The sequence below is a fragment of the Ctenocephalides felis genome, unplaced genomic scaffold, assembly GCF_003426905.1.
Source record: "Ctenocephalides felis isolate EL2017-DRISC unplaced genomic scaffold, ASM342690v1 CF-g0.4_SCAFFOLD_01170, whole genome shotgun sequence".
In the NCBI taxonomy this organism is placed as follows: domain Eukaryota; kingdom Metazoa; phylum Arthropoda; class Insecta; order Siphonaptera; family Pulicidae; genus Ctenocephalides; species Ctenocephalides felis.
In genome coordinates this window covers 1,289,501-1,304,746 of record NW_020537324.1, presented here as the reverse complement: position 1 = coordinate 1,304,746, position 15,246 = coordinate 1,289,501, and the positions used below count along the sequence as shown (strand labels likewise).

The following is a 15,246-nucleotide window of genomic DNA, read 5'->3' as shown; positions in this document are numbered from 1 at the left end:
CACGTGGGGAATCATTTACAATATCGGGCAACGGAGTCTCTCTGTATTTTGGATGATGCAAAGCCTTAGGCACTGGAAGCCGATAGTGCATACCAGGTGCTGTTCTATTGTGCGGTGAAAATTTAGATGGGCGCTTAGGTTTTATATATTCTTCTTCTTGACGAATTACTATAGGAGCACTTTTGGTTTCCAGCAAATTTAAATACATAGTCATTACCTTTTTGTCCTTATCTTTTCGCGGCGATTTATCTTTTGGGGAACTTTTACCGCTGCTACTACCTTTTTTTGGAGAATAAAGAGAATTTGATGTCGACATGTACCTTTTGGATATGCGCATTGTACTTCTCGGAGAGTTTGATTTCACGCTTGTTGGGTAGATGGTTCCACTTCTCTTAGATTTTGTTGCAAAAGGATGGTAATTGACATCAACTGGTGTAGGAGAATTTGGCAATAAACTACTTCTGGGTTTTGCAGCATCGCCATGGCAATCTATGAATTTATTTTCAACAATGGGTAGAATGGTAACTGCTTTTGTTGGCTTTTTGGGCAAAGTTATATCTGCGTTTCGTTCTCGAAGGGATAATTTAACTTTTTTACACCAAGCTCTCCAACCTCCGCATTTAGCCAATTTTAATTCCTCCTTGGTCGCAAAATTTCTGAAATACGTGCGGAAAAGTGGCTTCCAAACTTGATCAGATTGAAGCATCTAAAATAGAAAATTATCATTTATAGGTTAAAAAAATATATAAAGGTATACCTTTACCTTGTATAAGTTCTTAGACGTCTGGGACATGCGGCAAACTTCTTTGTATCCTAAAAATTTAGTCAAAAGATGCATAACATTCTCAGGAAGCATATCTAATCGTTTACCGCCAAATTTTGCAAATTCTGATGTTTGCTCAGCAATTTGCGAACCTATAAAAATAATAATTATTATTTAAGTAGAAATAGTTTTGTTACTGTATTTTAATACCAAATACTCTCAATACGTCGTGTTGTGCGGATCTACAAGTCAGGTAATCTTCAAAAGTATATTCTTGATATCCTGGGCACTTTATGGGTCCATGAGAAATGCGCCAATGGTGAATAATAATCTAGAAAAAATAAAACTATATGTTAGGATAGTTATAATTTATTTTGTGACTATATTTAAGATTATATAGTTATATTTACCTTAGTGTATGTAATTTTCAAACCGTAATAATCTCTGCTGGGTGCTGGAGCTGTTTTATATTTTTCTAAATAAATTTGTTCTTTGGAATGTAAAAATTTACGAAAATTTTTCTTTGTTTCAATTTGTTTTTGTACTGTCATTACACTTTACAAACGCCACTGCAATTGTTGTCAATCGCTAGTTTTGCGCCTGCTTTTTTTCGTTTTTTATTTATAAGACATTTTTGAGAATTGCGCTTGATTTAGGCGCAGTTCTTATGGTTTTTACAGTAACAAAAGATTTTTAACGATATGTCATGTACTAATTGAAAAGTTGCTTGCTATATATTTACCGGCTTTTGTTTATGAGCGCAAAATGAAATCAAATGTAAATTCAAAACGTTGTAGTCGAATGTAATAAAGGCAAGCTGTCAAATAAAATTATATAAATCTTATATTTTTTCGTAATAAATACTACATGCTGATAGCAAAACTCATTGAGAAAATGTGATTTGTTTTTTTCCTGAAATAAAAATGAGTTATTTGGATTTTTTGCGAAACCAAACTCCTCTTTCGCAAAGTTAATAATACCAATTATAATATTGCAACGTAAAAATATTGTCCGCTACAATAAAACATAAATTTATACATAGAAAATTAAATTTTATTAAACAATGTACAGTAAAAATATATATAGTATAAATATATTCATTAAATATGTACGCTAACTACAAATATTTAAATATACGTATTATAAAACCTTAGAACTTACAATTAGTACAATCCCTACATATCACAATAGGAGCATAGAATATAGTTAGTGTATAATGAAATTCATAAGAAAGCTACAGTGTTTTTATTAAAAAATGGTCCGCAGTTGCGATGATTATATTTTTTCTATTGCATTGCTCATGCTCTATATTAAACATTATTTTATATTTTTGTATGCCCTGGCCATGCTTATATAATAAGACATTACAAAACGAAGCAATTTTTTTTTCATTTCCTAATACCAAAAATTCATATTGGATGAAGAATTTATTCAACCCTATCTAAAAACCACAGAAGAAAACGTGGTGCTGTCAGTCTTAAAAATATATCATAAAAGATATTTTGGAAATGTATTTAAAAAGAACTACAGAATATGGAAAAGAGTTTAGTGCGATTATTTCTTTCAAGCAGAGTAGTAGATATTTCTAAAAATCTTAGATGTGATAGTAAAAGGCGTCACTATTGTTATTAAGATCTAAAATTCAGTTTACCAATACATATATTTACAAAATATTAATGTACGAAATATTTTTAATACAACAGTAATATTTATTTTGGCAACCTTTGATATTATTGCAGATAAAATCAGATCCACTCAGGGCTTCATATTGTAGCAATAAAAAACAGAAAATTCACGAATACAAAGAATATTTACAAATCTATGAGACAAATTTACGAACGTGTAACTAGAACACTGATTCTTTTCTGATTTAATCCTTAAATTACAATAATATGAGATCCATAACTGTATAATAGTTAATATTATTTCGCATGAAAAACCTACTGAAAAAAATTATGCTTACGCAAGGTTTGGAAAACAGCAAATATATGAATTGCCGCTATAAAAGTTTATTAAAGATCTTTATGTATTATTGATTGCATTGTTTTTAAATAAATGAATTCCACTAACATTATCCTCCTAGATCTTATAACATAATAATATTACTCTTAAAGATCCATAGATGTCAAATCTGTTTCTGTTGCTGTTTGGCAACTAGCAGTTGGACTTGTTTGCCAAATATCACCACCAGCATTTGCCACAACAACGTCTCTTGCATCAGCGCCTGTTTCTCCAACTCTCTTAGTTTCAACAGATCTCCTCGGACTTCTGATGTATTCCAACGTTTTATCTATAGCCCTTAATCGTTTTTCTAAACTAGTAGCAGATAAAACTCCGACTTGCAATTGAGGACCCAAAGGCAAGATAGCTAAAATCCACCAAGCCCATGCTGGACCATCTGATAACGTCATCCAATCTTCTTCTACATCTGGTATCTCACCAAAACTCCTTCGAATTTCGGCTCTTAGGTTTTTAGCCATCTGTCTAAACCATCTCATAGCTTCTTCGCGTACTCTGTCATGTAAATGTCTTAATTCCTTTTTCTTTGTTACTGGTTCGTCTTTAATAAATTCTACTCTTGCTAAATCGTAGCCATCTTTTTCATCTCGTTCTACTATTCGAAATCGTTTTGAACCAACGGCTGTCAATATACTGCTACCATTACTCAACAGTACGTGATCCCTAACTTCAAGTAAGGTACCAAAATCTGCCAATTTAGACCTGGAACCCAATCGCGGGTCATCTAAACAAGAGGCTATGCCAAATCGCCTACTACCAGACTCGATGCATCTCCTTACCATTAGCCTATATCTAGGTTCTGACACAAATAGAGGACAAGGAACTGTAGGATACGCTGTAGTGCAAACAAATACCGGTAACCTAGCTTCGTTCTGTGATTCTTCTTCCATTCTCCTGGCAAAATATTGATGTGGAATTAATTGTCTCATTGCTGCTTCTAGAAACTTAGTAGATGGTCTGTGGCCCAGAGATAAATAATCTGATAAAGGTCGCATGCACAGAGGGCAAGCAGGACTATAATCTAGACATCGTTCGAGACATGTGCGACAGTAGGTATGTCCGCATGGTGTAACTGCTGGATTTAGCAATGTCCTGCAACAGAGGACGCAATCGAAATCTGATTGTTCGATTAATTGTGGATCATTTACTTTTAGAAGAGGTTTAGGAGAAAGTCCTAGAAAAGTAACAAATTTAGCCATACATCATTACATAATATTTATGTAGGAGATGTCAGCAATACTTACGTTTACACTTATCCAGTTCTTGTCTCAGACGAATTATCAACCCCCTCAATGGTCCCAATTGTCCTACATTCCCAATTCCGGAGTAACCTAATTTTTTTCGAAAACTACTTGCAACTGCACTGCGCAGAGAACATCGCCTGTGAGATGCAAGTGACGATCTGTCGTGGTTCTGTGATGCTGATAATGGAACTACAGGCGAAAACAAACGTTGGAGTAACTGAAATTGAAAAAATAGTTAATATAATAATTTATATAATAGATATATGATTGTATACACATATCAATAAATTACCTCAGATGCTTCACTTGTAGATACATATGGATCGGAATCTAAGGAAGCTCCTACACAATGCGCCACTAATGCATCTTCTGCCATACCAAGTCCGGTCAATGCATTTCCACGTCGATAATAACCCTGAGAGAGAAATATTCAGTTAAAAATGAAATAAACTGGAATTTAATTTTTGTTCTAGTTAGATAGAAATATAGCCAAGTAAACTTTATTGCCACATTTTTCTATAAATCATTAATTTATAATTACCACTGGCCATGTAGGTCGCAATCTGACGATGTTGTCTGCGTCCTGAAGAGCTCTTCTGAAATCACCCAACCTTGCAAAAACCAATGACCTCTGTGCAAGCAATGGTGAATATTCTGGGGCTGAAAAAAAGAAATTAATTTATAATTACAATTCTCAACTAACTCATTGGTAATAACTAACAAAGAGGTACTAAAATGTCCAGTTTTAATAAGAAAATAACTTGTATTTATTATTATCATGTTTACTCATTATTTTGCATTTAAAGTATCTAGACTAAAGGAAATAAAAATAATAAACATACCTTTGAGTCATTTTGTATAAAGTGTTATTAAAATTGATATCCAGTATCAGAAAAGATATTCAATTCAAGGATATAACATTTTAATAATCCTGTACACTCTGATTTTCTATATAAGTAACATGATATATTTCGTAATGAGCATGTTTCGATATGAAAAACGTAGAATATCGATAATATATGAAATATACGAAGATTTTAAAGATATAGGGAATATGAGCTGCAAAATTTTAGGGAAAATTACAACAAATAATAATGTTACATAATATTTTTTTTATATAAATGAGATATTTCTTACGGCCAAATTCACATAAAAATTCATTATGCAAAATTCTCAGACACTACACTTTTATAATGAAGACAAGTCAATGTCAAATTATTTTTAGCTTATCGAAATGAATGAGATTAATGCATTTCTGAAAAACAGCACTGTATAATAACAGATGTATATAGAATTATCTGAAATATACACAACATATGAATCAGATTTTATTATCAAAAATATTGCAAAAAATTATATTTGAAAAGAAATTTCTGGTTATATAAGACTCGAATGAATTTTTACAAGAGTACCGTTGAAATTGCCACTTCTCTGGATTTTACACGAATAGATCATTGATCTCGATCCTACATTTGTATAAAACAGACAATATGTATATGCCCAGCTGTCTACCTATCTATATAGTGGTAAATATCTCATCTTCAAGTGCAAGGTTTTAGACGTCAAGAGTTCTGTCATTAGCTGATGTCTTACATTCTGATATTTTGACAATCTCAAAACAAAGCAAAACCAAAACAGAAAAGTACGCCAGACGAGGTCGTTCCAAATTAGAAGTTCAATATATAAAACAAACGTCAGTAATTAACGACGTTGTGTCAATAATTGAACAAAATTTAATGGAGTTTATCATCATAACATATGTCTGCAGACGTGGTTTACATAAGAATAAATAATTCTGTATTTAATGAAAATTAACTGAAAATTATATAAAAGAAAAAAAATTATACCAAGAGAAGTATTTTAAACTTCCCGTAGGGTAAGTTATAGTAATCGCAAAAAAATCGAAAATGAAAATTTTTGCATTTCTCGACGTTTAAAAGGTTTCTGAATATTTTGGCATACCTTAGAAAAAATTGATGTATGTGTGTGTGTATGTGTGTGTGCGTGTGTGTGTATGTGTGCGGATACAAATTTTCGTCGACGATTTCGGGAACACCGATCAACCGATTTAAATAATTTAAAAAACATTCGATTCATACTGATAAGGAGACGTGCTGATTAGTTTTTGGTGGAGGCAGGTCTAGCCGTTCCGAAGATACGGGGCAAAAAGTGCCAAAAACGGTAACACGGTTTTTAAGAGAACGGAGCGTCCGATTTTAAAAATTCAAAAACCATTTTACTTGTATTGACAAGATGAAGAATTGATCAAATTTTTATGAAGGCAGGTCTAGCGGTTTCGGAGATCTAATGAAAAAAGTAAAACAAAAAGCCTTTTGGCGGTCAAAAATGATCATTAGAAATATGCACATCAAATTATCAGATATTTTATAGAGATTTTAACAATAGGTATGAATTTTGTTTACATTCCTATGGGTTCCGTACCAATGTTTATCCGTTAGACAGCGACGCGGCGCTTACGCGCTTTACATTTCGTCTCTATGCAGTTAAAACAGTAACGATTGCTTTGAAAAAAAGTTCAGAATTTCCAAACTATGCCAAAATAAAAAAAACTTTTATATCAAACAATTTTTTTTTCAAAAAAAAGTAATTTTTTGTCGAATTTATAGTTTCTCAAAAATCTAATTTTTTCGAGGTAAAATTTTTTCAAAAATGTTAATCGCTTTTAAAAAAATAATAATTTTTGGTACGGGAATTTGCCTTAAGGCACGATGCCATGCGCCCCACTAGTTTACATAAATCTTAACAGATAAACACATGTATTTACACAAATAATACAAGAGGGTAAACACAGTGTAGTTCATTTTATCTACAAGACTAAATATTTTTTTATTTAAAGAAAATTTTAACAAAAATATGTAAAAATCTATGTGAAGACCAAAAGAAACACTGATTTCACATAAATCTTATCAGAAAATTCCATATTTTTCAGCATTTATTAATTATTATAGAAACCTACGTCTGCACACTAAAGTATATTTATTATTTTGAATTTAGTGTAATTTGTTAGCAAAAGTATAAAACAAATTATACTAACAAATATAAAAAATATAAAAAATATAAAAAATATGATGATTATTTTAATAAAAAAAGTGAACCCTTTGAAATTCTTACTTGCCAATTATTATTGACCAATATTTAGTTGACCAATTATTAGCTAGGCCTCAAATAATAAAATTATCCGCTTATGTAATGATTTTTTTAAAATAATGGTCTTAATGAGGTCATAATCCAACACCAATTTACATAATCATATGGATTTGAATTTACTTGAAATAGTAAAAGTATAGCACAAACATACATTTCAAAGCTAACAACTTTGCTTTCAACTTTATTATACTATTTTTTCTCTATTACATATGTTACTGGTAATATTAAAATAATGTGATCTTGAGATTATTACTTGGCAAGTAAAAAATTCACTCGATCTCAAAAAATAAAATAATTCATTTATGTAATGATTTTTTGATAATAGTCTTAATGAGGTCATAATTCAATAAATGCTGAATTACTAAAACCGATGAAAGTAGACCACGAATATATATTTCACAAGTTTTTTTTTCAAGTTCAAAAATATCTTTCGTTATATAAAACAAATGTTATATAAAGGTGAATCAGTACATAAAATGTCTAATTTTGGGTATTATACTTTTACATTAAATATTTTGTAACAGTACTTTTATATGTATCATAGAAAGTTGATTGACAATTTCTTAAAGAAAAATCACATACACAATCATTCATAATAATGTGTTGCAATTTTCGTCATGAGTCTATCAGGATATATTGTTTGGCATCGCGTCCATTTCTCAGTTCAAACACAAAAAGAGTAAGCATTATATGTTTGAAAGTAAACAGAATAACGACTGCAGTATTTTTTCCTAAGTGTTTCCATAAATACACCTTCAGATGACCTCAAAAAAACCATTCTGCAAATTCAATGCACGGTGAAAAACACAAACAAAAATTTCGGTTAACGAGATATGAGCCAGACAAATAGCACACACAAACACATCGTGGAATCAAAATAAACAGTTACACGTATATATACCTAATAAGCTTATATATAATGTTTTCATCTAACTCTTCGCGCAAATTGAACAGTCACGCCGATATGAAATGTTTCGGTGTAAATGTCTAGACTCTAGACATTACCGGCTGAAATAATTTGTCTACGTGACAGAAATTTGGGAAAAAAATATTTTTAGAAAATTATATAATTACGTAAATGATACTAATTAACATGACACACACACAATTAATGTGATGTATTGGAATTTATTCGTAAATTTGATTGTAAATACTAAATATGATTGTTGGAATTGTAAGGGCACCTTTTGGAACTTGGGAGCTAGTAATAATTGACACTGAAATTTAATTACCACTAAAATTTAATTATTTTTTTAATTTTTAGTTATCTTTCTCATTATTGAATATAAGCAATATGTACTTGAATCAACAATATATTTGCCCAGATATATAATTGATTATGCTTATAAAAACTTTATTAATATGACATTTGAAAAATATGATGACAAAAAACTAAATTGATCAGGTGACAAACAACATAAATTGCCATAAAACTTTATCAAAACAACGCCGTTATCTGAACTGGACTTTTCAGGACTGGTTTTCTCAATAATAAATATTAGTAAAAACAATATTTTTTAATTCTTTTTTGTGTAATATGCATGTATAGAAAAAAATTCTATAAAAAACACATGCAATTTGAATTTTAGTTTTTTCAAATGAATTTTTCAAATTAAGACTTTTGAATCCATAAAACAAATAATTTTTTAATACTAATATAAACATATTTCAATTAATAATGGCCATTATATTATTTTCATTTTTCTAAAAAAAAATAAAATTATTTATTTATTTATTAAAGTAAAAATATATGCAAAACTACAAATAATACAATTTTTTCATAAAATTATATAAAAAGCTTCTTAACCAAAATGCCAATGCTGTTATAATGAAAGAAACTTTATTTATTTTTAATTTATTTTAAAGAAGAAAGAATTTTGAGAAAAATGATTTTGAGAACAACAATTTTACTGGGATTTTTGAAAATAGTTTACCATATCAAAATGGTCGGTGACAATATTCACAATAAAATTATGAATAAAGTGATATATAATTCGATATCTGTCTGCAAAGAATTTTGATACAAATAATATATTTCAATTATTAATGGCCTTTATAATATTTTCATTATTTTTTAAATTTTCGTTTATTTATTTAATTAGGCATATCTAAAAAACTACAAATAATACAATTTTTTCCATAAAATTGTATAAAATGCGCTGTACCCAAAAAGCTAATACGGTTGTAATAAAAAAAATAATTAAAAATATTTATTTTTAATTTATATTTTTGAAACTGGGTCACTATATTAAAACTGTCGATGAAAATATTTACAATAAAATTATGAATAAAATGATGTATAATTCGATACGTGTCTGCATAGAATTTTTCTTTTCAATTTACCTTAAATTATATTAGTTTTGTTCGCATTCCGGTTTTAACCTTGTATTAAAAAAACTGCAAATTCCCAGACAAATCTTATAATATATACAAAATATTGTTAGTAATATTAATTTAATATGTACTAATCTTTTATATACATTAATTTTATATGTATATAAAAATTATGAAAATTTTATGAATACATATATATATTAATCAAGAAAAACTGTTTAATATAGATTTCGCTCATTTTTGTAAATAGATAATTGTAAATGTAATTTGTGTAAATAGATAATATTCCACATTTTTGCACACAGGTTTGACTTAAACGAATTTATTTTAAAAATCCACCATCCACCTCCACCATGTAATTACCCTAGAACTCCATCAAATTTAAAACCATATCGTTAATCAGCCGTATAATAGGTTCGTGGAAAGTTAAATCAAGGTTTTTCCATGTAAAGTGCTAAAAAAGGTTTCAAAGCCCGCGTCAGACGATTCAGACCGAGTTTTAGCAAGGTTAAAGGGTCATCGACTCGGCTCCTTTGTCGGCAGCGCAAAGCCAGACGAATAAAAAATCTCACGTCTCTTTAAATGAGGAGAATGATGCTAGAAGCTGTAGCTATAAGGCTATAGCTAAAGAGCTTTCTTCGGAAAACGTACTTGAAAAAGTAAAATAAAATATCCAATACGAATAAAAATCTTCAGATTTGAAAGCAGATCAGGTCAGCAAAGCGACAGCAAATTTTTATTTTCATTGCTTGTACAATCACCACTAATTATAATTATAAAAAATAATAACCTTATCACTTATCTATATTATTTATTATTAATTTTTATTATTGTCTATGTGATTATCTGTCGTTTAGATATATCTTATCCACCAGGGATAAGATAAACGCTTGATAAAAATTTTACTCGCTACTCTATTTAAAATATAATTTATTGTTTATACATTTAGATAATGTTTAAATTATTTTAACACATTTAGATAATTTTAGTTTTTTAGCATTTAGATATTTTTACAAGTAATTGTTACACATTGATTTAAGTAATTGGAATTACTCTAGTCTTACTATTTGTGTTCAAAATGAAAAACTTTTCGAGTAACTTGCTTATGTTAAAATATATTTTTTTAAAGAAATATAAAACCCATTCTATAAATTGTTATGATGTCCTAATTAATCTGTCCGGACATCATCACAATTATTAATTAAAACTATTTACTTATATATGTTTTTTATTAATTTGTTTTTGATTTTGAGATTAATATGGTAAAATCCTCAGGGCAATACATCAAAATAAAAATTGCATAAGTTTATAAAATCTTTATTAAACTCCTAAAGTTTTGATATGCTCTTTTAAACCATCATCAATGAACTATTAATATAAAAGTAAGAGACAGAATAAGAATAACTTGGGAGTAAAATGTTGTTTCAGGCGTTTTTTATCTAATCCACCGACATACATTGCATCGCAATCTTTACAATCAATTTTGTATACTATGTTGGATGTTCTTAAAAATATATTTAAATATATATATATATATATATATATATATATATATATATAAAGATCAAAAATATCGAATAAAAATTTAATAAGATAATGTCAAAGAAAGTAAAGAAGAAATATATGTAAAGTAAAGGAAATATAAATAGTTTAGCACTGAATAGCAGAATGGTTTTAAATATTAAATAAATCTTACATTTCTTTATTTTCAATGTGTTCTGCTGCAAACTGCAGACTTTAAACATAATCAAAATTATACAAAAATAAAATTTGCCAAAATTGATTAGCAATTATAAGTACCCCGGTAGAAATGAATCGTGGCTATAGATGGGGGTGATTCGTGAATTCAAAAAAAAAATAGGAAATTCATCCCTGACTAGCAAAATGGGTTTAAATCTTTAGTACGATAAAGATCTCACGTTTCTATTAGCTATAGCTTCTGCAAACTGTGGACTGTGTTTACAGAAGGAATTCTGTTGGAAACGATAGCAATTCCTTGAAGAATTACAATGACATTATATGCAATTACATGATATCATTCCCTATAAATAAGAGAAAATATTTTTATTTGGATTTCTAAATCATCTCATTCTATTGAAAACAAACTGATGCTTCGGAAGTTTTGAAAGTGCTAAAATAATTGAAGTTAATTAGTTTAATGGTAATAGTAAATATTGAATAATGATTTGTTTACTATTGATATTAAATGAAATTTGGAAAAAATATTCCTCATCATTTAACTACTGAGAATTAATTGGAAACTCTTGGAACTCTAGAATTTAGTACTTTAAAGCTAATAATTCAACTTATGAAGAAAATGTTGACTGGAACTATAGCCTCCTTAAGGAGTACTTTAGCTTTTCAAGATTGCAGTAAAGCCACACCCGGCACAGACATAAATCCTGGGTAAAATCCTTTGGGACTACAGTCCTAGTTTAAACATAAAATGAAAATCTTGAAAGTTAGTCAATTTTTGAAATTTGAGAAATAATATTCTAAAATTTGTAAATAAAATTTTTAAATTGCAAACTGCTATTTCGTACTCAACTTACCAAAACTAATAAATGTGCTAAGATCTTATATGCCATCACTATTTTTCTTGCCAAAAGCACCTTTTAAAATAATGTTACTTAGTTTTGTTATAGTCATATTATTGCTATATAAAAATGACTGGCGGATATAAATCAAGTATCTATTATTACGACCTTTTATTTTATTATTTTTCACCTATAATTTTTATTACATACGCAGAAAAGCATGCATGAATTTGCATATGGAATAATATTAGGTAACTAATGTCTAATGCAGAAAATAAGCAATGAGTTATTTTTTTAATATCAGTATACATACGTTGTAAACAAGATGAAACGTGATGTTCATGTAAATTGTTATATAAACATTGCCACGCTACCTCGGATGATATGACTCAAATTGCAAATAAACAATTCCATTGATTAATAATAATAAGCATTATGAATGATTTGTTTTGCTAATATGAATGTGGTCAAATGAATGAGTTTGAGGATAATAAGTTCAATGTTGACACTGGATTGTATAGGAAAATATTTTTTTACAAATTACCAGCAATCAGAACTTAACTCTATCTCTGTGATAATATAATTATTACAATTTCTTGAATTTTTTATAAAATTAGTGTTTTTTTTAACTAGAACAGATTAAAATAATGTTACTTGGTTTTCGATAGCACAAGTTGAAACAAATCTAACAAAATTAAATAACATTGCATCTTCATATATACTAACAAGGAGAACCTGAGATTTACTCTTTTTGGATTTTGATGAAACTTTGTATGGTAATAAAGTTCAGAGTTAAAACAAACACCTTAAAATATTATAGGCATATTATAAACCTAGTGTTCAGTAAATCAATTACCATGGAAAGTTTCATTAAAATCCCAGAAGAGTAAACCTGAGGTTCCCCCTTGTAAGTATGAAAAGAAAAACAGGTATGTAAATTTAAACTACAATATGAATCAATATACCTAAAACAAATATAAATACTAAATATTGTGAAATTTAATTAAAATATTGATAAATTTAATTAAAAAATGACTATTATATCAATAGCTTATATCATCTGACTTCGATATAGGATACGATAGAGTTCAGTATAAAAAAAATAGGAAAAATATGACAAAGTTCAGATTTTACTTTAAATAGAAACGTATTTCAATTCCAATTCCGAGCTTTATTCGTTACTTAAATCCAATTTATTACTAACGGCACTATTAACAAAAAGTATTATATGAACTTACTCATGATTATAATAAATTATACATGAAGTTCGAACTACAAAACGCCGATTCAACTTACATATTACATAATAACCCAGACGCAACACCATCAATAAATTGTACAATAATAAATAAATTATATCCCATTACACATTCGATTGATTCATAATAGCATGATTAATAAAATTACATTCATTATACCTATTATCTACATGCGTGTGACAACATAATTTTTCATTACATCATCGAATTGAAACTTGTTCGCAGATGAGGTGATTTTCCATCAAATTTTCGGCAGTTGCTAATAATCAGTGGCCGAACTCACGCAATTACATAAATCGTTTTGAGCAATTTAATTGAAAATATAATCATACTCCTAAGAATAACTAGAGTTTAGCGACCTTTACGTAACAGAATGACGACATACTTCTAGAGCGCAGTAGACAATCAGACAAAGTTTGCCAGCTAATAATGCGGTTCTCTATACGTTTCAAAACAGATCTCAAATAAACAATAAACAGAAAAAGAAGGATGAAAAATATGCCAAATGTGTCTTATAAAATATAAACAGGATACTAGGTTATTGGAAGCCAAATACAGATATTAACCCTTTCCACTCGGATGCCGCCGGCAAAATATATATTAATCTCGTATTTCGCGAGTGGAAAGGGTTAATATCCGTTGCTAAAAAATGAATATACTAAAGTGAAAATGGCCTAGCGATTTTCCGTCTTTCAAACTATTATTAACTAATATTATGACTAATTACGTACAGACAGTTTCGCATACAAGTTTTTTTTCTCATATTAAAATTTTTATTTTATATGAATTTTTATTTTTTATTTTTTCTGTTATTATTATGACTGTCATTGCTGTTGTTTATACATGTATATTCATATTTTTTAATATTTTTTCCATTTGTATAGATTTTTAACGTCTACACTTACTTTCAACTTATAAATTATATAGTTATAAGATTGAAAAATTTCATTGTATATATTATTTTTTTATCTTTAATTTTTCCTGTTATTATTATCACAACTTTACTCTATATAATCACAAAATTTAAATTTAATATATCAAAATTGAAAAGGCTTACTACTGGGTAACCTTTTAGATCTAATGTTTAATATTTCATATATCATCAAAATTACTGAATTTCTTTATTTTTGTAAAGACAGATTGTAATTCAATAAAGATAATAAAGAGAATAAAATTATTCTCTGTATTAACAACAATTATTGTTGTTATTTATATATGCATATACATATTTTTTAATATTATTTTCCATTCGTTTTCATTTTTAACGTCTACACTTTCAACTTATAAATTATAGAGTTATAGTTTTATTGTTGAAATTAAAAATAATAAACAAATCCGTTGTTCATACTTTTTTGGAGTGAAAAAATTTTGTAAAAAAAATATGGTCACCTTTGTTTTTTGTTATGAAAATATATTCTTAAACATACTAATAATATATAACAATATGCCTAAAATTTTTTTTAGATATATGGAACGCCAGATTATGGAGAAAAAACTGGGAATTAATAATAATTTTTAGAACTAGACTTTTTTGGTGTTTACAATGCAAAAATATTATCGTTTTTTTATTTCTCTGTAGAATTAAAGGTTAATCTGATAACATCTAGACATTCTTAGATTTAGATAAATTGGTTCACATAACAAATAAGATACATCTATTCATATGTTGTTAAAAATGTGGCGTGATAACTTGCTAATCAATAAATTCATAAAATTATTATATAGCAAATATAATTATGATTGTTATAAATATTGTTTCATAGAAGTAAAAGCATCAAAACAATAATAGCAATTGACATAATAAAAATATTGCAAACCAGAATATTCGTTTCGACAATTATATATTAAATAGAGAAAATAGAGCACTATACTATCTGAACGAATGTAATAAAAACTTGGAGTTCGAGTAAGTAATTTGTTAT

The 15,246-nt window shown here is 28.2% G+C and overlaps 1 protein-coding gene across 1 annotated transcript in view; it reads right to left on the bottom strand.

Moving 5' to 3' along the window:
- Positions 1-2,737: 2,737 nt before the first annotated feature.
- The window catches only part of LOC113366459 (LON peptidase N-terminal domain and RING finger protein 3), a 30,034-nt gene continuing 17,525 nt past the window's right edge, over positions 2,738-15,246 (bottom strand). Inside the window, exons 3-6 of the mRNA XM_026608059.1 lie at positions 4,568-4,686; positions 4,319-4,441; positions 4,027-4,243; positions 2,738-3,956 (exon numbers count right to left, since the gene is read on the bottom strand). Of these exons, the coding sequence (XP_026463844.1) occupies positions 2,872-3,956; positions 4,027-4,243; positions 4,319-4,441; positions 4,568-4,686 (1,544 nt within the window). The 3' untranslated portion in view covers positions 2,738-2,871. The remainder of the gene's footprint in view (positions 3,957-4,026; positions 4,244-4,318; positions 4,442-4,567; positions 4,687-15,246) is intronic.